Below are 26,410 nucleotides of genomic sequence, written 5' to 3'. Positions count from 1 at the left end.
CGATTAGCATTCGTTACAATGGCTGCTCTAGTGATGCGAGTCACAATAACACTCGCTTGACCTTCAGCCCAGACTTCCATATGATTGCTTAAATAATTATGCTTATATGAAATCATCCAGCAAAGATAATTCCCACAAATCATCCATATTTAGAGCCAGTGAGAGTTCATGAGGGCTGATGAGACTGAGTTTAGTGCATCTGTGACCTACAAAAATTATGCTGTTTACTGTGACACCATAAAAAGCATTGCAAATATTTACACTCCATGGTGTTGGGTGTCAAATATGCATTAAAAATAAATACTTTTAATCAGCAAGACTACAATAAATTCTCTCATTTTGAATAAAAGCTGTTCTTTTAACTGTGTTCCTTAAAAATACTGGAAAATAAACGTTACGTTTTCAACATAACAATGAGCACCAAATCAGCATATTAAAAAGTATTTCTGAAGGCAATAATGACTGCTGGAGTAATGACTGCTAAAAATGTATTATTTGATTCACATGAATAAATTACATTTTAAAATATATGTTTTCAAAATATAAGCTGAAAAGTGTCATTTTAATATTTCACAGGATTACTGTTTTTTTAAAATGCTGCTTTGGTGAGTATTAAGTACATCATTGATTATATTAATCAGTTTCTATACCTGAAAACTGTTAGATACTTGAAAAACCTGAAAAGCAATGTTCATTTTATTTGTGTCTTTGCTATATTGTACTATTTTGTTTAATGAGCATAATATACAGTATACACCCACCCGTCACTTTATTAGGTACACCGGTCCAACTGCTTGTTAATGCAAATTTCTAATCAGTCAATCACATGGCAGCAACTTAATGTATTTAGGCATGTAGAAATGATCAAGACAATCTTCAAACCAAGCATTAGAATGGGGAAGAAAGGGGATTTAAGTGACTTTGAACGTGGCATGATTGTTGGAGCAAGATGGGCTGGTCTGAGTATTTCAGAAACTGCTAATCTACAGGGATTTTCATGCACAACCATTTCTAGGGTTTACAAAGAATGGTCAGAAAAAAATATTTAGTGAGCGGCAGTTCTGTGGGCACAAATGCCTTGTTGATGTCAGAGGTTAGAGGAGAATGGCCTGACTGGTTCCAGCTGATAGAAAGGCAACAGTAACTCAAATAACCATCAGTTACAACTGAGATATGCAGAAGAGAATCTCTGAACGCACAACATGTCAAACCTAGAGGCGGATGGGCTACATCAGCAGAAGACCACATCGGGTGCCACTCCTGTCAGCTAAGAACAGAAAACTGAGGCCACAATTTGCACAGGCTCAGCAAAATTGGACAATAGCAGATTGGAAAAATGTTTGCTGGTCTCATGAGTCACGATTTCTGCTGCAACATTCGGATGGTAGGGTCAGAGTTTGACATCAGCAACATGAAAGCATGGATTTATCTTGCCTTGTATGAACGATTCAGGCTGGTGGTGGTAGTGTAATGGTGTGGGGATATTTTTTGGCACACTTTGGGCCTATTAGTACTAAAAGCATTGTGTTACCTGAGTGCTGACCATGTCCATCCCTTTATGACCACAGTGTACCCATCTTCTGATGGTTACTTCCAGCAGGATGACGCGCCATGTCATAAAGCGCCTCACTAGATCTCAATCCAATAGAGCAGCTTTGGGATGTGGTGGGGAATGGAAGATTCACATCATGGATGTGCAGCCAACAAATCTGCAGCAACTACGTGTTGCTATCATGTCAATTTGGACCAAAATCTCTGAGGAATATTTCTTGTGCCCTGTTGAATCTGTGCCACAAACAATTAAGGCAGTTTTGAAGGCAAAAGGGGGTCCAACCCGGTACTAGTAAGGTGTACCTAATAAAGTGGCCGGTGAGTGTATACCGAACCATACTGAAACCATGGCAGGAGCCAAACCGTGAGCAATGTGTGCAATATTAGCATCTCTATTATACATTATATTTTCTATTTCTTAATGTGTTGGGTCGCCGTAAATTCGGTGTCCTGATGCAAAACTGGTTTCACAAAAGAACTCATTTTCAGTCCCTGCGCTTTGCATATTTTCTTCCTTTCCCCAGTGTTCCATTTCATTAACAGTCATTTATCCTCGCAAAATCACAGTTCTCCATTTTCTCCCTTCTCCCTCTATTTGTTTTGTTTTTCTAAGCCATTTGCCGCCATCTGTACCCCATCCCTCAAGTTCATCTTCAATTTTCTTTCTCCTTCACAGTTTTTGCCCCAACTCCCTCACTCTCATTCTCTCTCTTTCTCCCTCAGGCATTTTTCTACTTTCTGCCTTTGCTGTGTTTGCCCTTGAGGGCAGCGGGGAATTCTTTCTTTCTGCAACAGCAAGAAATCGCACACATACATTTTTGCACATGCACATACATGTATTCATGTATTCATGCATGCATGCACACATATTGGCTGAATAAGTGAGTGTTCCATTCATTGGTTTTGGGTGTGATGCGCAGCTCTCTAATAGCTGTCTCTAATGCTCTCTGTAGAGCATGCAGTATGTAAGCACACTGAGCAAATCTGCCACTCTGACTTCTATTAGTGTCACCATGAAGTTGAAAATGAACATTTGTTGTTTATTGTAAATATTACAGTATCCAATATAAATAATTTGCCATGCACATATATTTTGTCCTTATAATCTTTAAAATAACACAAAACACTAAACTACATTTACTGACGTTTTAATCAGACACAGGCGACACAGTGGCGCAGTAGGTAGTGCTGTCGTCTCACAACAAAAGGTCGCTGATTCGAACCTCGGTTGGGTCAGTTGGCTTTTCTATGTGGAGTTTGCATGTTCTCCCTGCGTTTGTGTGGGTTTCCTCTGGGTGCTCCGGTTTCCCCCACAGTCCAAAGACATGAATTGGGTAGGCTAAATTGTCCATAGTGTATGTATGTGTGCGAATGAGTGTGCATGGGTTTCCCAGTGATGGGTTCCTATATCATGTACTTTAAACAGAAGTTATTCTTACACATTCATTAGATAATTCTGTTTATTTTAGTAGTGACTCGTAACTATTCTATACTGATACTAGTAATATCTTTAACATTTTTAGGAGAGTCATAATTAGGATGTCAACTATTCTAGTTGTGACAATACATATTTTTTATACCAGTAATTATTCATTAGGTAGTAGAGTATCAATTAAATTATTGACACTAGTGCCTATTATTACAGTACATGCTAGTACTTAATCATTACATACTAGTGTTAGTATGTGTTATATTCATGCTATGTAGATAGCATTTTTTCATTAGTTTTCATTAGTCACTCATTTAACACTCAAAACAATAAAAACATACTAATACTTATAGCTAGATACAGGTAATTATCGGTTATCTACTACTACATATTCAGCAGATATTATTGTATGTATGTATTTATTTATTTATTTATTTATTAATTATTATTATTATTATTATTATTATTATTATTATTATTATTATTATTATTATTATTATTATTATTCATTCATTTATTTTCTTTTCGGCTTAGTCCCTTTACTAATCTGGGCTCGCTACAGTGGAATGAACCGCCAACTTATCCAGCATATGTTTTATGCAGCAGATGCCCTTTCAGCTGCAACCCATCACTGGCAAAATTATTATTATTATTATTTAGTTTTTTTTTTAAATACTAGTACCTATTAGAAATGTTTTAGTAAGACCTATTATTTTTCTTAGAAAGACTTTTAATTGAACTCTATGGTGTACGGTGTCTATTCTAACTATGACAAGATGAGTAAAAGCAACCCTGACTAAGCTATGATCTATTTATAAGCAACAAGTATCTAACAAATAAACACAGATATTTAATGATTAAAGTGATAATTCACCCAAAAATGAAAATTTACTCACTCTTTTCTCACCCTTTAGTGATTACTTTATACGTTTCTTAGTGATTACTTTATACGTTTCTTTATTCTGTTAGATACTAAAGAAGATACAATGAAGTGCACTGAAAACCTGTGATAATTGACTTAAATAGTATAATGGTTACAGATTTACAGCTTTTTTTCAAAATGTCTTCTTTAGTGTTCAACAAATGAAAGAAAGAACAGGATTGGAACAAGTACTGGGTGAGTAAATGATAACAGAATTTTCAGTTTTGAACGAACTATCCCTTTAAGTCCTAGTATGTAATAATACATCTAAAAAATATGTACTAGTATTTAAGGATGTAAAATATGCACTACATAATAAAGCAGCTTAGTTGTTGGATTAATGAAAGCGAATTTTGTAAATGAATGTGACCAGTAACTGTTAAACTTTGCCAATTTTAATGAGCATCATCATTGAATTGCACTCTCTGGCAGAAGATAGTGTCTCATATAATAGGGCAAGCTGATGCAATCTTTCTTACTCCACAAAGTCCCTATAGGCAATGGTTCAGAGAGAGTCTATACATTACAGACAGAATCTGTCAGTGTGAGAGGAAGTCACACCACTTGAACGTGTGCTATTAATTATTTACAGCCCGGGATCCATTCACACAGACCCCCGAAGGATCAGTGCGTGCACAATAAAGGCAAAATACAAACCCTAACCATCAGAAATGCCCCAGTACACAAACGAATACATAATAGTCACATTTTTTGACTACAAATAGTCAATAAGGACTGGAGTTTGTTTTATTTAGTCTTTGATCATTCCGAGATGTCACGGCTGTGAGAAACGGCGAGTCTTGGCAAAGTTTATAGACGATAATAACAGTGCTGATGAAAGTGGGGAAAGATTTGAGATAAAAGTGACATGCTTTCTATTTTCTTTTCTTCTTTATGTCTGGGATGAGCACACTGTGTGGTGAGATGTCAGTAAGTCTTTTATGTAGCAAGACACACCAACCTGCATTGTTAAGAAAAACACTAATAAGTGTAGCGGGTTTGAACAAAGCATTTGTGTATGAAGCCATTAGGGGAAAGAGATAAAACAGAGCTGTTTCGCTGCCCTGACAAAAGTAGGAAGAGGCTAAGAAGGTGTATCATTCATTAACGGTGGTTTAAATTAAGGCTAAAAAAAGTGCAGGGGATAGTTAGAATCTCATCAGCTTCTGTTTGGGTTTTTCCGGAGGAATGAATTAACATGGACCTCTGATCACGCCAAGCTTTTGATCATGGATTCACTTTTTGGAAATCAAAGGCAAACAGCCTGAACCTTTGCACTGTGATCCGGTTCAGCAAAATCCAACAAATTTAAACCCAAGTTCAAAAGACTGACCTTATGTCTGCTGTTCCTCTACCAATTACACCAGAAAAAAAGCAAGACCTGTGAATCATTTAGAGATTGCACTGGCATTTCAGACTTGAAATGGATGAACGGATAAACGTTAATCAATTAATCTGGAAATATATGCGGTTAGTAAAACAATACAAATCTTTGTTCTTTATCAAGTATATGCAAAGAATATACTGATCATTTTAGGTAATATAATCTTTTTTTCTATGTATTTATGTATTAGGTCCAACCCAGGCTCATTCTGATTACGTACCCCTGTATACATATCTGGAAAGAGCAAAATACATCCCAGGAGCTATGTATTTTTGCGTTTTTTGTTTTCGCAAATCCACTAGAGGCTGCTGTGTAAACTTTTTCAGACCTGCACTTCTCACGTAAATCCACCAGGGGCTGCTTTTATTTAACTGTATACTAACTGAATGACTGACTGACCAATCGACTGACAAGCCTTCCTCCTTTCCTAAACCCAACCTAGGACTGCTCGATTATAGGAAAAATCATAATCACGATTATATTGGTCTTAATTGTAATCACTATTATTCAAAATGATTATCAGTTGAAGTCAAAATTATTCGCCCTTCTGTGATTTTTTTTAATATATATAAATATTTCCCAAATGATGTTTAACAAAGGAATGTTTCACAGTACTTCCTATGATATTTTTTCTTCTGGAGAAATGCTTATTTGTTTTATTTCGGCTAGAATAAAAGCAGGTTTAAATATTTTGAAACTTATTTTAATAGCTCAATATTATTAGCCCTCTTGAGCAATATATATTTTTGATTGTCTGCAGAAGAAACTACTGTTATACAATGACTTGCCTAATTACATTAATTAAGCCTCTGAATGTCACTTTAAGCTGAATACTAATGTCTTGAAAAATATCTAGTAAAATATAATGTGCTGTCATCATAGCAAAGATAAAAGAAATCAGTTATTAGAAACGAGATATCAAATTATTATGTGTAAAAATGGGTTGAAAATAAATCTTTCCATTTAACAGAAATTGGGCAAAGGGTCGCTAATAATTCAGGAGGTCTAATTATTCTGACTTCAACTGTATATATACAGTTATTTGCCTCCCTGTAAATAAGGAAAGGGAAATAAATACAATAGAATAAAAAAAGGAAACAATCTGTGCTTTAAGCATCTTCACTGTAAGAAAAAAAAAACTTTAATTATAGCTACAAAAGTCATTCAGTCAAGAGCAGTGAGGGATTTTCTCCAATTGTTGTTTGACTAATGATAAAAACAGTCGGCAGCAGGAATATTGCGCGATGTCACTTTAAGAATAGTGCGGCTCTGACATGGTTTCTCTTTCACGTGTCTTTTGATTCTCAACTGGTTTGTTTATTACACAAATGAGGGTTAATATGAATAATCACTAAACACCGTGCACTGACCCAAATGTGCATGTATTTGAGCATTAAAGCGCTCGCATTTAGATGGTGTTAGATGCTCGTCTCCGAGGCTAAACGCGCACACACACACCAGCATGCGCTCTTTCGCACGTTTAAAAACATGAATGATTCGAAGGTAAATCAATGAATGATGCGCATCCCGTGCTGCAAAAGTTACATTACAGTACATGCTTTTAGTCATTTTCCCGTGGAACTGAGCTGTGCAGAGCAACAAAAGTGTAGAGCTGGAAAGGAGGCGGTTTATGATGGAATAATCGTTTATTTCGATTAATGTTTTTTCATAATGGTTTGAAGCCAAAAACTGGATTTTCAATTAATTGCACAGCTCTAACCCAACCAATAGTGTTTTCTAAAGCACAGATTAACGCACCCATACACCTTCCTAAAAAGCAATTATGGAAAAGAAAAGCCCCCTGATTTTTACCACGTTTTCAGATTTTACCACGTCCTTACCCTGATATTTACTTGTTTGTTTTATTTTTTGGCTTCTGTTTTTGTCTTACCTAATTACTGCAATTGTTTATCACCAGACTCAAACCCGGTCATTGTGGTCAACTCCGCTATGCATCTCAAGTCCGCCGACGTATGAGTCGCGCAACCGGGTATACTGTTATTCCAGTCGGGCTACCAAAATTTATCAACAGTGTGCCTGGCAGGTTTAGATACCCCGCTGGTACTTCAGGCTACAAGATTTTGTGATTCAGCTGGTAAGCAAGAAAAGGAACGCCGTCATACCTCCCCTTATTGTTCATTTTAAAGATGAAATGCTCTGGCTACATAATTCATGATCTCCAAAAATGTATATAGGGGTACATTTTTAAAACGAATCTCTGTTAATTAGTTCACTTGGGTTCAGCAGTACATTTCAATTCATTTCAAGAAACCTGAACACTAAATCAGCATTTTATAGAGATTTCTGTATCACCCTGATGACTGAGGTAATTCAGCTTGGCTGCCTCATGGGATAACCTACTATAAATACATTTAATAAACAGGGTAACAATTTATTTGTTTAATTCTTCCTATTAACAATCCATTTTCTATGACTTTTAGCTCCTAGTTTGCTGCTTATTAATAACTATTGAGTTAATATTTGTGATCATGCAGAATATGAACTTTATAAGTACAAATAAACAGCCCAAATCTTAATAATAGACAGGTAATCAACCACTAAGTGAGAATTGGTGCTTAAACTAAAGTGTTACCAAAAACAGTCTAAAATTGTAAAAGAATATACACAACACAAGATTACTGTTTCTACTGTATTTTGGATCAAATAAGTGAAGCTTTAATAAACCTTTTTCAAAGCCATTTGTTAAATAATGGCGCCCCAATACTAAAGCATTATTTTCAAAGAAAAGTGTCTCCTATCAAATGCGTTAGCACCATTTTAATTTAGCAAATTAGTTTAAATCCTCATATTTAATCCAGTAGACACAAAATTTCCAATTGAACAGCTGAGAGGAGATAAAAAAAAACTAATTTAGCACTAGAAAACGAGAAATGGAAATGACCACAGAACACTGGACCTGCCTTAAGTAATTACTTTTGAATGCTATTAATTAAAGGCAGAACACAAACTCATTAAGATACTATTATCTATCTCAGTTTAACCAAATCAAGTTTGGGCCTAATTAGTATGTACAAAACCTGTCGTAAAAAATCTAAGAGGAGTCTAATTGCGCGGGCGAGACTGACTTTGACCCACAAAGCTCTGCAGACCCGACTAGAGGCACTCGCTTCGTTAATATGCTAATGCAGGAGATCAAATGAAGTTAAAAACACACATTACGACCCATATCTTTACTCTCAGAGGCAATGCTCAAATCAGCAGCGCTCATGTGACCTGAGGCCCACAAGACTTTAAAAGCCATTCTGAGGAGAGTGGTTTCTCTCTTCTCTACCCGCTGGCCTAACAGCGTCTTACTCTTTCTCCACAAACTAAACACGCTTTTAGATGGATGGCTGGAAAGAGAAAGGGAGCACTTCATTGCCAGATCCCCCTTCTTATATCTCTTTTAATGCACAAGTTTTCATACAAGTCTGTTTCTGAAAGGCGAGAGATGTTTTCCCACCATTAATCATGCAACGTCGGACAGCCATATACATTATATCTGCATACAAACTCTCTAATGGCACCTTTTAATGACTAAACTATATGGAAAATCTGAAAGCTTCCATAGCATTAGTTCTGCTGTATATAATAACTTAAGTTTTTATAGCCTACACCACCATTTTTCATAGCTGTCAAATGAATTTGCACTGCAAGTAGTAAAGTTACTTGTCTTATCTATTCATATGATACATCAATATGGTAATCAGTTTTTTTTTTGTTTTTTTCCCAGCACTGGTCTATCTCACTTATTTCATTACAACAACCTCAGGTGAAAATACATGCAGTTTTGGTCCTAAAATGGTTGTAATGATAAAAATTATGTGATTGCTACATAAAAATACCAATGTAATTTCTGCAGTAAATTATTTAAAAAAGACATTTTGGTCTACAGTCAGCTTCCATTTTGGGTCCTGTTGTCTCTAACAGTTTTTCCCACCATCTTACATGGACTCTACTTTTTCTATAAGGGAGGAAAGGGTAAAAAGATTTATTCTTAAACAATACATTCTGTTTTTTTGAAGAGTTTGTAGGTCATTTTCATTACTTATATCTCAATTTTTTAGATATCTGCAGATTAGGAGTCTCATTAAGAAGGTATTTGTTTCCTTCCTAGAAATACCCCCTACATCACCCATTAAGAATTTGCTTGAGTTGAACGCACAGGGCAGTGGACTCATCTCAAGCATATTTTCGATTATTACATCTATAAACCCATAGAACCAGGGAGTTTATTCATGAAGCTTGGCAAAATGATTTGAACAGAGAATTTTCCGATCTAGAATGGGCAGATGCCTTAACTCAGGTGCATTTATCCTCACTCAGTGCTAGAAATGGTTTAGTTCAATTTAAGGTTCTCCATAGACTACATTTTACTAACTCTAAATTAGCAATAGTTTACTCAAATGTTAGCCCTGCATGTGGTAGATGTTCACAATCACCTGCTACCACTGCTCATACATTTATGTTCTAGTTTTGTCCCATGCTAGAAGAGTTTTGGAAAGGGATTTTTGAAACAAACGAACAGATATATATATATATAGCATTCCAACTGACCCAGATCCATTGATGGGCAGTTTTGGTGTCGTGTCTGAGAATATAGATCTCAGTAAAGATATACATTCGGTTATTGCTTTCACTACACTACTAGCAAGGCATTTAATATTATTCAAGTTGAAAAGAGTAAACCCCTAACACATGCTGGCTGGAGAAATGAAGTGATTTCTTGCATTCAATTGGAAAAGTTTAAATTCATGATTCGAGGCTCGAAATGCAAGACAAATAGTCCTCCTTTATTAATACATTTATTTTTTCTACTATGTTATTTCTATTTTTTTCTCTTTGGATGTTACCAAACACTTCATCTCAAATGATAACAAATTGACTCAAAATATGACATAATGTATTGACTCACTGTTAACTTTGACAAATCTGGAAGGTTTTGTGATCCTGGAGGATATGAATATTTTGTTTTTTTTTATTATTGCTATTTTTATTATTATTATGTTATTTATTCAATTATATTATTTGTATTAAGATGCACCTCTTTTGTATGTTACTTCTTTTAGATGTTGCCAAGCCTCTCATGTTAAATGATAATATATGGACGAAACAAATATGGTACACTCTGTTTTCTCACTGTCAACTCAGAAACTCTGGAATGATAAATATTTTCAATGCCAAAGTTATGGTATAGGGTAGGGGTAATGTAATTCTTTAAATTGTAAATGCAAAAAAAAAAAATAATTAAATAAATAAATAAATAAATAAATAAATAAATAAATAAATAAATAAATAAAATAAATAAATATATATATATAGATGATAGATAGATAGATAGATAGATAGATAGATAGATAGATAGATAGATAGATAGATAGATAGATAGATAGATAGATAGATAGATAGATAGATAGATAGATAGATAGATAGATAGATAGATAGATAGATAGATAAATAGATAGATAGATAGATAGATAGATAGATTGTAGTTCAAGGAAGAGAAGCTCAAATTTCTACAATAAAAATATTTAACTTGAAATTTTATATTGTTTACATACTAATTACCAAGATTGATGTAGCTTGTTTACACACAAAACTACTGTTGCTGCTTGTTCAAACCAACTGAAATAAGTTGAAACATCAGAAATCTTATTTTTTTGGGACATCTTAAATGTTCAATCTACAAATATTTGTAAAAAATGAATTATGTGGAACCCAGGATTTTTGTTGAAAAGATTGTGTTTTAATTTTCCTGCATTTTCTATGGTAATGCAGAAATCCTTAGCTTTTAAACAAAACTATAGCTCTTAAAGGTTTGAAATGACATTAGGGTGAGCAGATGATGAAATAATTATTATTTTAAATCTTATTAAATAATTAAATATTATGAATGATATAAATAGGTGATCTTCTAAAGCTTATACAAGGAGGAGTTAATAATAAACAACATGGTTATATTATTCATCTCTTTTATTGCTGCTTGCAGTTTTAATATTATTCCTATTATTTACTCAATGTAAAAGACTGCATACTCTTTCTCATGTTTGAAATGACGTCTAGATCGTATGATAAGTAAATGTGGGCTAAGATGTTTCTTTAAGATTATTAAAGATTTTCTTTCTCTGTCTCACCTGAAGTCCTTCTGTTCCAGGCTGCTGCAGTAGTTTGACCGTTCGACCCCCTGCAGTTTTGCGGTTGTGCCCTTCATGCCAGGTAAGGTTTCCACCTGCACAACGACTCAACTGGTACTTGAAGTCCTCAGGAAGAGCCCTGTACTCCACCGCAGGGCGACAAAAAGTAAAACTAGAGGCCGCTGCAGTAGAAAAAAAAAAGATTTGGCCTTTATTCACTGATTCAGACACACACATTCAATCCTTTTTATGTTTTCACAAGTACAGCAATCTTTTTTTGTCAGTCAGCAGGCTTGTATCAGTGCATTGTGGGAGATCCAGTGTTTGTGACCATCAAAAATGCTGTGGTTATGGGTCAGTTGAAGGACTGGGTTTTTCATTAAGGTTTTGGTGGTTGCTAGAAGAGTTTAAGGTTTAGGCTTAAGAACAAGCTAAGCCTCGGCAAACAGAATTGTTTGAATGACCCATATCTCCCGAGGCTGACTGGGCGGCCTGGATTCTTCCCAAAATAATACCTAAAGATACTAGTCAGCAAAGTTAATGGAAAAATTATGCATTAGCGTGTCAGAAGACGATAAAACAGCACAGCATTGGTAGCCCGTGGGATAATCTAATGAAAAGCATATGAGTCTCCAGATTTCCAGGAAGAAAAACTTTAAGAGCTGCTAAATACTAAAAGCCTTGGAAACGTCAGTTCTTGCTGAGCTAGACAAAACTCGGATTTGCAATTCATGATACAGTTAACTGAAAATGTCATTAATAAAGACTTAACTTATTCCTGAGATATTAAGATATCCCTGCTATAAAATATGCATTACACATCATTTAAATTGGGTCATCTTTTGCCATATTGTCCACAAAATATGTCTTGACTTTAAGCTGCACAGTGTCGAAATTGCAATGTTGAATGGAAAACATTTACATAAGTTGGATTGGTATGCATGTCACATTTTACAATTTCATTCATAAATAATATAAAATAGGTTGGCAGGATCATGACGTTTTTATAAACATTGTGAAGATGTCTTTTAGGATCTCTCATGCCAAAATATATCCGCAAAATTTTTAGTATCCAGAGCAGAAAGGGGAATGGAAAATGTGAGTATACAACAAACAGTCACAGCTGGTTGCGAAAAACGAGAGTAGATCCAAGATCTATTTGCAGCAGTCCCGTTTATTTACAAGAACTCAAAACAAAGCCCACTGGAGACAACAAGAACGCAAGGCAGAGCACAGATGAGAACTGACAAACTTATTAGTAAAAAAGGCATTAAAAATAAGATATTATCAATAGCTAAATCAGCCACAGGTGTGCAACATAATCAGTAACCATGGAAACAACTGAAAAAAAAAACTGGGCAACCAAAGAAAAAAGCTACCAATTCAAATATGCTTACTTACAAAATCCTTTGAAATTAAAGGCTACAGCACATTTCACAGACTTACATCTAAAACTAGCCTAAAACGTCTATTACAGAAATGACAGTACATACTAAGTATTCACTAATGTGATTTTGTTGAACACAGACATTCTATATTATGAAAAAATGTTTCAGTGTGTTGTTTTCAGGCCTCAATTTGTTGTTTTGAGTTGTTCCATTTTTAGGTGAAAGTAAATCTAGAAATAAGTTGGCGGTTCATTTTGCTGTGGCGACCCTGGATTAATAAAGGGACTAAGCCAACAAGAAAATGAATGAATGAATGAGTAAATCTAGTACTGTAATTAAACATCTGTCCCATGTATTAAGATTTCCCCATCTAAAAAAACACCATTCTAGTACACATAATATACTTTTATGCATTTGGCAGAGGCTTTGGAACACAATTTAAAGTTTATTCAAGATGGACGTTTCAGCAATGCTTATATTCCTTAAAATCATACCTGTGACAGCACCTGTCTTGTCCTATTATAATTTCTGTTTTTCCGTTATGTTTTTAGGTGCTTTCACTCCTCATCGCTTTAGCTTTTCCTGCTTTCCTTAGTTAGTTTCCTTGGCTGTTTATTGTCTCCACCCCTTTTTTATCTAGTTTACTCATTATCCCTTTGTCTGATTCACTATATATACCTGCTTGTGTTGGCACTCGGTGTCAGTTGTTTTAGGTCACCCCTGAGATGTCTGCGTTTGTTGTTTTCTTTGGTTTGAAGTGTTTGGATAAACTAATTGTTTGGCTCCATTCAGACTCATCACTCAACCTGCTATAAGCCAGACGTGACAATACCCTTCATTGTTGCACAAATATAATGCAGTGTTTAACCAATCAAGCTACACAGAGCTCAAATTGTTAGGCTGATGAAAGACCACAATGAACTGTCTTGCAACAGGGGAACTATTCTAGTAAATAAAAAAAAATTAAAATTCCGAGTTTGTAACATAGCATACATTTTCACTTTTAGCAAACTACACAAAATGACAAAAGTTTTGTCGCTGATCCCTCTTGTAAGAGCAACAACAAAATAACTTGACTTCTAGTTGATCATTTGGAAAAGTGGCAGAAGGAAGATTTTTTGATGCATCTTTTATTAAACTACATCCAAATCATCACAAATACTGCAGAAGACCTATTGGAACCCACATAGACCCAAGAGTCTCACAGAAATCAGTCAAGTTGGTGAAGAAAAAAAATCATGGTTTGGGGTTACATTCAGTATAGCGGCATATAGATGGCAACATCGACAGCCTGAGGTATCAAGACATGTGCTGCCCATTACATTACAAAATACAGGAGAGGGCAAATTCTTTAGTCGGATTGCCCTCCTCATACAATGAAAAGAAAGTCAAGGTGCTCCAGGATTGGCTAACCCAGTCACCAGATTTAATCATTATTAAGCATGTCTGGGGTAAGATGGAGGAGGCATTGAAGATGAATGCAAAGAATGTTAATGAACTCTGGGAGTCCTGCAGGAACGCTTTCTTTGCCATTTCAGATGACTTTATTAATAAGTTATTTGAGTCATTGCAGAGATGTATGGATGCAGTCCTCCAAGCTCATGCACAATATTAATTCTTTTTCCACTGTAGCATGACTTTATATTCTATACTCAACATTATTTCTGTTAAATTACAAGACTTTTGTCCAAGCAAAGTTTCTATTTTTATAAAATATAAATTCATGTTTTATTTTGGTAAAATAAGCGTAATCTAGAGGGCTTTTCCTTTAATGAACCACTTCTGTTACCAAATAATCAACTAGAAGTCAAGTTATTATTTGTTGTTCCTAAAACTTGGATAGGCGACAAAACTTGTGTAAGGTAGTGTACACTATTAAAAATATTGGCTAAATAACAGTAAATTTACAAGTGTTTTGGGTTTATTTATTTACAGTTGTGAGTTGCATTATGGGATCTTGATCTCTGCTGTCAACTTTTGATGTTGAAAATTCAACTCCACAGTTCAACAAAGTGACTGTTTTTGACATTTTAGTAGTTTAAAATAATAATACAATGTATAATAAATAATATATTAAGAAATAAATATGTAAAATAACAGAAAATGGACTGGCAGCTCATTACGATATTACATTACATATATTGTATATTACATTTTTGGTATATTACATTTTTGTACTGTAATATACCTCATTCCAGATACTATATCACTTTAAATCACCATTGAAAAATGTAACAAAAGTCATTTTTTGAGCGCGTCAAGGTTAAAAGTTGTTGGAAGACAGATCAAGGTCTCAGAATTCAATTCAAAAGGATAAATAAACCAGGAAAACAAACAAACAAACAAAAACACAAAAACATGAAGCACAAAATACAAAAAAATGCTAATTTATGATTTTTTTTTTTTTTTTACAGTGTGCCCCTTTTACACTAAATAACAAAATAGTGAATACATATAAATTCGGGTGTCAGTGTGTGGAAATAAAATGTGCATATTTCTAAAAGCAATAGAGCAGACCATCACGGCACAGTTTCGCTTGGTTGATGACTGTAAATGAGGCGGTGGGCAGCCTAAGCAGATTTTCTCCCACAAGCTGCGAGAGGCCAGTGCATTAACAGACAGAGACAGATACAGTGTGTGTATGTGCTCATTAAAACCTCACGCTTCTAATCACTACCTTAGCCTTGGCACAAACGACTACAATCAGTCATCTCTGTGCATGTGTGCTGGTATCTGTGTGTGTGCGCATGCAAGTGTTTATGAGTGGGAAAGGCTCTAAGTTTGTATGTGTGTTGGAAGGTGGAGGCCTGGATGAGATAAAAGGGACGTCTTTTGCTCTCGTTCCCTGCAGCCTCACAGGCGGCTACAAAGGCCGTCCTCATCAAGAGTGCATGGGGGATGCCTGCCTGTATGAACGCATTTGGGATGGAGTCACAGATGAACACAGGCTTTCATCACGGAGCCTCTGAAGCAGACATTAGAGAGATGTCGCGCTGCTGTGGCTGGAGGGTGAAAACACGTCATGGCCTGTTAGTACTGGACAGATGTTTGCTCTTATTTTCTATATTCGAGCACAAAAAGATGTGCCCCTAAATCTAGAAAGAGTTTCTCCTCATCAAACCTCACGCTTGACCCACCAAAGCGGAAAGGAAAAAGTCTATAGGCAGCTGAGATTATTACATTTCCCCTACCGTTTAAATGATTCAGGTTGGTACATTTTAAATGGTTTTACTTTAAGCTTCTTATTCTCACTAAGGCTGCATTGACTTAATGAAAAGTGTAGTACTAACAGCTATATCGAATGCAATTTAAAATAACTGTTTTATCTTTAAGTGTATTTGAAAATGTAACTGATTTCTTTGATGGAAAAGCTGATTTATAGCAGCCATTACTCTATAATTTAGAGTCACAATCCTTTAGAAATCTTTTTAATATACTGATTTAGTAACATTCTTCATATTATTAGTGTAATAATATTTTGCAGAAACTGTGATACATTTATTTCAGCATAAACAGCGTCTATTTAAAATTTTTATTACAATATGAATGTCTTTCTTTACTTTCATTTAACATGGCCTTGCTGATTACAAGTATTAATTTCTTTAAACAGGGTATATGCAGGAATCCTAAAGGTCATTTCAATACATTTTAAGACTATGGTTTCGCTACATGTAGAGAGCATCACATCACCTTCCCGTGTTTGTCGCAAATTACATGACATCACATGGACAGAGGAGCTTTGCCGGGCGCGGCCCGAACCAGTTGCGTGGATCGAGCATGTCATTCTTAATATTAGAAGAAAAATAAATATATTTATGCTTTTTTGGAGTCAACACTTTGGGCAAAGCTTAAACAAAGTTTAAGACCTCATAACAATGTGATTAAGACTTTTTAATACCTTTTAAGGGCCTTCATTTCCTCATAATTGACTTATCAACTTTTAATACTTAAAAAAATACTATTATTTTTCTATCAAAAAGCATGTTCCGGGTAGTAACCATCTTAGATAATAATATTAATGGATGAATACTTAAATTAGGGCTGCTTGATTATGTGAATATTTAAAACGTTACGTAGTTTTCCTCCCTGTAAATAAGGTTGCTATTACGCCTTCAACATTCCACAATTCTACAATTCAATTCAAATTTCTCACAATTAAGGAAAGAGGAAAAATACAGCGGAATAAACATATGAAAGAAACTGTGCTTTAAGCATCTTCACTGTAAGAAAATAACTTGATTTGTTTTTTTATTAAAGCTACAAAAGTCCTTCAGTCAAGAGCAGTGAGTGATGTTGTCCTTGTTTCTTGTTGTTTGATTAATAATAATTAAAACAGTCTGCAACAGGAATATAGTATACTGTCACTTTACATGCTGAAAAAGTCACATTACAGTACGTTTTTACTCATTTTCATATGACACTGAGCATTACAGAGGAACGTATTGCAAAAAGGGGTGAGATATGACATCGTTTATCTCGATTAATGTTTTGTCATAATCGTTGGAAGCCAAAATCAAAATCAACTGAATTTTGATTAATTGCACAGCCCTAATCTATATTACTGTTACAACACAGTTGTAGGTTTGTTTTTTATATTTAGTTTTACTTGATATTTTAAACATAATTAATGATCAGTCACAGATTAAATTTGTAAGTAATCTACCCATACAAAAAAAAAAAATGCTGGATTGTTTCAACCCAAATTTGGGTAATGAAGCCAACTGCTTTATAAAATTTAAGATTACTTTACTGTAACCAACCAGGCTCATTATTGATATGTACCACTATATACATTTCAGGAGATCGCATAATACGACTCAGAACGTATGCTTTTTTGCATTTTTTGGTTTTGCATATCCACCAGAGGCCGGTGAGTATGCTTTTTCAGATCTCCATTCGCACTACCTCTTCTCGCGTGAATCCATCAGAGGCCACTGTCAACTGACTGACTGACTGACTGACCCCACCCATCCCCTTCCCTAAACCCAACCCATAGTGTTTTTAAAAGCACTGATTAACATGCCCAATGCCTACCCTAAACCCAACCTACAGTTTTGTTTTTTTAAAGCGATTCAGAAAAAGAAAAGCCCTCAAGGCTGCGGGCTGCCTGATTTTTACCAAATTTGTATATCTTACCACATTCTCACCCTGTTATTTACTTGTTAATTTTATGTTTTGTTTTTGTTTTACCTGCTTTCTGGAACTGTTATTTACTGGACTCAAACAATGTTGTCTTTGTCAACACCTCTCTGCATCTCAAGTCTGCTGACATACGCGGTGAGCTACTGGGCAAACTGGTAATAGCGGAAAAGCCATTCAAATGGAGGTAAGTGGTCAACTGATGGCGCGAAAAGAAACAAAAGTCGTCAATGGCATCATGCTGCCCCAAAGTGTTAATTTTAAAGACAATTACTAATACATACCTCTGGCTACATAATTTGCACTCTCCAAAAATGTATACGGGGGTACGTTTTCACATTGATCCTGTGTTGCAACCACCCAACTTTAGCTCAGTAATTCACCATATCCATCAATCAAAAAATGAATTAAACAAGTCCAGTCGTTTGTCTATGTAATCCTACAAAATGTCAGTAATACTAGATACAAGTAATATTTCACTCCATGAAAGATATAATCAACCACAGATAAATCCCTACATCCATAATATATCTAGAGATCCATCATCCATGACAGCTCATCCCCTAAAGCACAAGCACATAATTAAAACCAGGCCAAGGTGTTTCTCTCACCTGCTGCACCCACTGGACTGAACTAACGATGCAGTCTCATGTGAGAGCCAAGCATGTGTGCCAGAGATCTCTGAACAGCATGAGGGGTTTGAACTTCGGAAAGGCAGAGAAACACAACATCTGTGTGGAGTAATGAGCTACAGATAGACCGGGAGAGAGAAGTGTGGAGCTATTGCTGCTTCAGATCTGTTTGGCTTCATTATCCATGCAGATGAATGCCAAAATGAATATGCAAGGCTTCATTAAAGTGGTGTAGCAACCCAAACCACACAGCAGGTAACTGGTTCACTTAAAAAACTAAGGAGATTAAACTTTGTGTCTTCGTGTTATGGATATTTAATAATATAGGTGGAAGGGGAAAATAATGGTTCGGGTAAGGATGTAAAATTTTGTATATGAGTTCCTCAGTATGAAGCTGGGACAACAAATCAACAACTTTCAATTTACACAACAAAAACACAAAATGTTCCCAAAAACTGACCATCCTTTCCTGAACCTTCACATTTGTTTTGATTTTACACCCATATTGGAGAGAGAAAGAAATAAAAAAAATATTGCTTAATTACAAATTAAGTTCAAGCAATGACTTCTGTATGTAGAATCATCAAACAATTATATGTACAATTATCTGACCTAGATTATAGTAAAAGGCTGTTACACTGTGCACAATGAAGTCCTAAATGTATTTACCCTCATACACAAACATCCTCATACACACACAATAATGATTCTGAAACTATCTTTCAGTTGATTCTGTAGATATAGTGTGATGTCACTGTGTGTGCTATCTTGAGAGCATATGTGTCTTATCAAGGTAAAAAAATACTTTTGTAGTAAAACTAATGTCCAATGTACGCTAGAATATTGAAATTAAATTCATATAAAAGCTAAATAAATATTCTATAATATTTATGAAACAGTTCGAGCAATATCCCCAGCTTGCAGTCAACCATAACTACTGACTCTTCTTTTGGAATGAATGAAGTAAACATAAATTACTTACCGTCCACTGCCATATCAGAAAGCCAGACTCTGCTACAAGCAACAACCCCCCAATTAGATAACAAGTTGAGAACTGAAGTGCCCCATTTTCCACCCTGGCTCTCTTGAAAGGTGTTTCTTCAGCAGGTACATCCAGTGTGTGGCGATCGACGCTCGCGCTTCAGTGTGAAATATGAGTCTCGCTGCTCTTGCTCGCACTGCTGACGCCTCCCCACAGCATGAAGATTTTCATATTTTGTGAAAAATTGCCTACGCCTCTTTATTGCATAATTTATGTAATGTTTAAAACATATGATCTCTTACATTAAAAACTAATTTTAAATTTAAAATAAAATATCCTTATAAATAACATTAATGATATCGTTATTTAATGCGCGCAGCGTGTCTGTGAAAATATTTGCCACTTTCATCGCATTTTAAAAAGTCATTAAAATGAGTTATTCATTTGGAAACCCCCAAGCTTCGTGTGTTAGGTTATTTATAATCTTTATATTTGTTACCAAGTTATGTTTCGTGAGAAATGGTCGTCTGATTCTCTCTCACGTCTCAGTGGCAGCCAGCAAAGCCTGTAATTAGTCTGTGAACGGAAACATGCATATTATTGGGATAAGTTTTTGTGACCCTTCTATCACCAAAGTTCGGAAATAGTCTAAAATCACAGTATACAGCCATCCATTAATATTGCGTGTTAGTGAAACGAGTTATAAATGACACCGCCTCTAAACAAATGAAGTATATTTTCTCCTAACACTGTAAACACTAGAGGGAGGTATTTCACCTAAATTCTCAAGCAGGTCCTATTTTGCCAATTTAGCAATTTTGTTGCTAGATTTAGCAACTTTTTAGAAGACATTGTGAACCCTTTTGAACTTTTTTTCTCTCCAAAAGCAACTAACCACAAGTGTATCTCTTTTCAGACCACTCTAGGAACCTTTTTTACCTTTTTAACTATCAACAAACGTAACTATTTAAGAAGGTAAACATTACTTTGCAACTTATGAAAACCTTTTGAGGCAAAATGAGGTACGCATTTTATCACTTTTATACAAAGAAGCGGAAACTATTGAACAGCTAGCCAATGAGAGGTGACTATAGCAGTAGGCTAAACACACCATAAGGAAAGTTGCAAGCTGTATTGTTTCTTTAATAACTATTAATTTAAGATACGTCTTATTATATTTTTGTACAAGATTGTTGATGTGCTAATTCATAATTATGAATAGATATTAAAAAAGGTGAGAAATAATTTAGTTTTTTTTTTTCTGTCATCTTTTACTCGCATGTCACCTGTTTAAGTTTCTTTATTCTTTTGAACACAACCCCAAAGTAAATTATCTTTGTGGTCAAATTATCAAATCTATGTCAAAAGCGGATTGTACGTTTGAAATAGATTAGAATTTGGCTAGTATGTCGGTATAACTTAAAAAAAAAAGTCCACTAAATTAATAACTGAAGCAGACATATTTAAAATGTGTTAAAGATGTTGACTAAAACAACAATTGGGGGTAGTTTGCTTGAATTTTGTGTTTGTGGGCTTGGGAATACAGTATAGCCTGTTTGTTGGGCCATATTGGAGCATGAAATAAATAGCTTTGTAAAACATCTAATAACTATTTTTAATTTCTATCATAATTAGTAAAATTATTATGGTGACTGTGAGTCAAGCATTCAACAGCCCATCGGTATAAATTGGCTATATTCAATTCCTGCTTCAAAAATGCAGTGGTTCTGTCTGTCTCCTTAAAGTAATTACACTGACCCTACTATTTTTAATAATTATAGGTCTGTTTTAAAATGGCTGTTTTCTATCCAACATTCTGACAAAGTTTTGTGCGTGTGTGGCTCTGTTTGCATCACTTATTTATTTGATTCTCTTTTCAAGCTCTTCTTTTCAAGGCTCTCAAAACTTCACTATGTGGGCCCCTTCAGTAATAATCATCTTCCAGGCTTTCAAAACTTCACTGTGTGGGACCCTATAAGCCTCTGTCTGAGCTATGAACTCTGTCTCCCTTTTCCTCTGATCAGCAGCACCTCTGATGCCTTATTCAATATGTCGATTTTGTTTCAATGTGCTTTTTTATCTGCAGTTGTTTCCAACTGCAGCAGCTCCATTTCTAATGGCCAAAATAAAAAGAAAGCTTGTAACCTCTGTCTCCCCTCTTATATCGGTTGCCAATTATAGTAGCTACACAGAATGACCATTTGTTCTATGTTTATAAACCTTTCCGTGGTCTAAACTCACAGTACATTACTAAACTATTGTGGCCATATTCTTTACCAAGGCTTCTTTAAAACTAAAAACATAAATAAAAAAAATAGCTTTTTCTCTTTGTTCAGTGTTTCTGAAAACCAATGTCATTAGGTGTTTATAGTTGTACCTTCAGTTTTTTTTTTTGTTTGTTTTTCAGTTCCTCCTTCAAACTGGCCATATTGAAGACATTTTTTACCAAATGATTTGGCGATGGATAGGGGTTTTAATTAATTGTTTTTCTGCATTGTTCCTGACTGAAGCATGAGCTTCCTGTCTCATAAAGGCGCACATGCACACGAAAAATCTCACATATGAGATGCCATTTGTTTGTAAAGGAAAAGGACAATAAATGTGTTGTGTTGTGTATCAAAATGATACATTACTTAATTATCCTGATGAATTATTCATTGGAGTTTTTGACTTCTATTTTAAAGTTTACTTATTGTTTTTTTATGGATGGTTGCAGAACTGAGATTGGTCCTGTACTGGTGTAACACAAAGTTCAGTCCTTGTTTCTTTGCATTGACTAACTGTTAGATTATAAATTGCTAATGCTAACACAAAGCTCTGAATGCTCAGGCTTCTCAGCATCTAGCTGAACTCCTAACACCTTGCACACAACTTCAAAATGTGCAATCCTTTGCAAGTGTTTTTTTTTTTTTTTTTTAGTTATTACCAAGACAGCTTCATTTCAGGAGTAATAAAGGCTCTCATCCTAAAATATTTTATTTTAAGATTGCTTTTACTTGATTGTTTGTTTTATGCTGGAATTTTTGTTGTACCGTTTTTGCATTTCACTTAATGTTTTTTTTTGTTGTGTCCTATGTAAAGTGCATTGAGAAGTAACCCTTAATGTAAATAATGTTCAGTTTCTACCACAGACCCGTCATTTACCTTCACTGAATTGTCAGGAGTCATGGGTATTAATTTAGTTTCGTCTGTATAGACGTAAGCATTCATTTACATTTTCTGAATCACCACAGACCACATTTCCAGCTAAAAACCTCAAATGTTCCTCAGAAAAAGCACCTACAGTGTAAAAATTAATTAAATTACTGCAGTATGCAACACCTAAATGAATTAAGTTTTCTTTCTAACTTAATTGATTACATTTTCAACTTCAAATGTAAAAATTAATTCCTTTAGATGTTGATCCAGTTTTCCAAATCTTAGATGGCCTGTGTGAGTAAATTAACAGCAGATTTATATTCACTTTGGCTGAAATATCACTTTCATGCTGGAGAAGTAGATAAAAGAGGTAAACTGCAGAATGTAATGCATCAGCTGATCTGTAAAACAAACTGTGGGCCAAACACCAGAGTAATGTGCTTTAAAAAACTTTTAACACCCAGCTCTGTACTAACTTCTATACATTTTTTTGCCAAAAAGGAAAAGAAAATAATGCTCACTCTTGGTTGTGGACAGAGAACAAACACTCACTGTCTTGTTTCCGTAAGTTTATGCGTAGTGGAAAAGTGCCAGTCTTCAGCCACACTTCACACCAAACAAACAAAGACAAACATAAAATTGACTCAACTGATTTCACCACCAAGAGTTGAATGTTGATGCCTAGTGCTAATTTTCTGACAAAGACAACATTGGGGAAAAATGTAGAGAGCAAGAGAGAACTTTAGCCAAGTGAAAGGCCGAATTAAATGTTTTGTTAATGGTTTAGGGAACATTTGACCATGCACACACCCTGTAATCTGTTTAGCGGTCTTTAAACCATTCACTATGTTCAGCTTCTACAAGGTGCAAACTGTGATTGAAATGAAAAAGGGCTCCACCCTACTTGAAGTGTAACACATCATTACACCTGATGACCGCTGGTTCGGCCAACTGCTCAGTACAGAAGTGCATTATGAGGGTTTGAGGGCTGAACAGCCGGTTCATTGTGATGTCATATCCTTTGCACTTCCTGGGTGGAGGTGGTTGTGAAGAATAGTGCATGTGTGCCCGGTGTGGTAGTGGAAAAGCCAGTGCCAACAACTTACTGTGCAGGTTTTGTCAAACATTTGGTGAATAATATGAGGGCGGTGACCCACATTAACATTTCTTTAGAAAATCATTTGAAACAAGCCAGAGCTGGGACATATGGTGTTTAAAACGGACCTCATTCAAAACAGTTTAAAAGGATAATGTGCAGTCAAAGGGCCTTTATTAAAAATTGTAAAGTGTATCATCCTCAAGACACATTTAAGCTATAGAAAGCATGTAAGCAATATGAACATAGCTAAGTATAGCAAACTAAATTAAGTACATATCTTGCGTTTCTTTTACTTTGGGTTGATTTTTTTAAAACGAACATATTTATTTGTTTTTATCATATTAAAACTTTCTTGATAAGCATCATAATTAAATTCATTTTCATAGCTTTTTTTATAAATATATTTTAGCATTTTACCAATGTTCCAAGCCCAAACTTTCTATCTTACTAACAAAAAAAAATCAAATAGTATACTTTATAAATTTAATTTGAATAAATAAATGAATGAAGGTTTAAATTAAGTGTAATTTTAGCTTCACATTTAGTTTCAAACAAAGCATGTTAGGAATCTTTGTTAATGTCAATGTAGGCCCGTAGCCAGCCTATTGAATGGGGTGGTTCTTTTTTCAGAAAAAGTAGAGCTTTTTGTAGTTATTCTTGTACATTTTTTATTAAATTATGAGGTTCAAATGCATTTTAGTGACATTCTTTGCTGCATTTGCCTGTTGCATGGTGATCATAAGCTCACTTTTTGATGCAGCAAATCTATTTCCTACAATTTTGTCAAAGTGCTTACCATACTATTTTACCACAAACTGTTTATTTAGAAATGTGCAATTAAACTGTTTTAGTGTGCATTTAGAAGTTATTACAGTTTTATAAATAATGTTATGAGATTTGTTATTCATTCATTAATTTTCTTGTTGGCTTAGTCCCTTTATTAATCCAGGGTCACCACAGCAGAATGAACCGCCAACTTATCCAGCAAGTTTTTACACAGAGGATGCCCTTCCAGCCACAACCCATCTCTGGGAAACATCCACACACACACACACACACACTACAGACAATTTAGCCTGTACCGCATGTCTTTGGACTGTGGGGGAAACCAGAGCACCCAGAGGAAACCCACACGAAGGCAGGGAGAACATGCAAACTCCACACAGAAACGCCAACTGAGCCGAGGTTCGAACCAGCGACCCAGCGACCTTCTTGCTGTGAGACGACAGCACTACCTACTGCACCATTGCCTCGCCTGAGATTAGTTAGTTGGTTAGAATTAGTTAGAGACTAGTTAGAATAATTTTGAAAGTATGAAAAAATATTTATTTTTAAAATACTAATGTATTGTCATGCATCCTAAAAAAAAACCCATTAGGAGCCTGTTAAAACTTTTTAAAAACTAACTAAAAACATATTAAAAACTGTAGCCTGTAGGTGAATAACAAACTGACTAGCTCATTTTTGCAGTCAGAATTTGTAAAATTGAATAATTAAAAACTTGTCTTAAAGCCTTCTTCTATCGGTTATTTTCACAATTTATGATGGCATACTGTCAAAAATGAGACAAATGAGCTTATATAGGGGCCAAATTCTGCACTTTGTTATTAAGGGGCAGTCTTCCAAATCACCCAAACCCCCCCTGGCTACGGGCCTGCAATTGGAATTCTTTGGGAACATTAATGGAATAAGCTGAATTCTAATGATAGATACAGTTTATCTAAAAAGATTGTACACAATGGGACAACACGGTGGCCCAGTGGTTAGCACTGTTGCCTCACAGCAAGAAGGTTGCTGGTTCGAGACCCAGCTGGGTTAGTTGGCATTTCTGTGTGGAGTTTGCATGTTGGTGCATGTTGGCGTAGGTGAATTAGGTAAGCTAAATTGGCCTTTAGCTTTAGCCTTTAGTGTATGGGTGTGCATGAGTGTGTATGGATGTTTCCCAGTACTGGGTTGCAGCTGGAAAGGCATCCGCTATGTAAAACATATGCTGGATAAGTTGGTGGTTCATTCCACTGTGGCGACTCCTGATGAATAAAGGGGCTAAGCCGAAGGAAAATTAATGAAAGATTTGTACACAATGAAAAGAATTTAAATATGTTTTGCTGTATTGGATCAAGTTGTATTGGATCATTTTATTTACCTGACCAAGAATATATACCAAGAATATATATATATATATTTTTTTTTACAAATTTGGAGAATGTAATATGTAAAAAAAAAAAACAATTAACAGATAAATCAACGAAAATATCACTTTTAAACTTATTTTATTAAAGCTGCATTTTTTAATATTTAAAACAGGTATTAATTTTTAAGTACAGGTCAGAATAAGTCTCTTTTTACTTAATTCTTCTTTTATCTATTTTGTTAAGTACAGATCAGTATAAGTAAGTTGTTTGATTTTTAGATAAATATTTGTTTCGCTAAAAGACAATAGATTAATTCACACATTCAAAATATTTGCAACAAAAGGCGTTTGAAGCATTAAAGCTGACATTCTAAATCAGGGGTGCCCAAACTTTTTCATATGAAGGCCAAAAACAAAATATCATTGAGAGCTGTGTGCCAAAGATAAATATACCAAACTATTATACATTAAAGTTGACATG

General features: G+C 35.1%; 1 protein-coding gene across 2 annotated transcripts in view; it reads right to left on the bottom strand.

The window, feature by feature from the left end:
- samd10a (sterile alpha motif domain containing 10a) overlaps positions 1–19,704 on the bottom strand; it is a 30,046-nt gene extending 10,342 nt beyond the window's left edge. The window contains exons 1-2 of one of the 2 annotated variants that reach the window (XR_002459343.3): positions 19,562–19,704; positions 11,421–11,602 (exon numbers count right to left, since the gene is read on the bottom strand). Coding sequence is in view for 1 of the 2 variants with exons in the window: in NM_001110398.1 (NP_001103868.1) it covers positions 11,421–11,602; positions 19,562–19,574 (195 nt within the window). In the remaining variant the exon portion in view is untranslated. 2 annotated transcript variants of the gene reach the window in all.
- Between the last annotated feature and the right edge of the window lie 6,706 nt (positions 19,705–26,410).

Source organism: Danio rerio, chromosome 8, assembly GCF_049306965.1.
Source record: "Danio rerio strain Tuebingen ecotype United States chromosome 8, GRCz12tu, whole genome shotgun sequence".
NCBI lineage: Eukaryota > Metazoa > Chordata > Actinopteri > Cypriniformes > Danionidae > Danio > Danio rerio.
The sequence above is the reverse complement of the archived record's forward strand: the minus strand, read 5'-3'. Positions and strand labels throughout refer to the sequence as shown.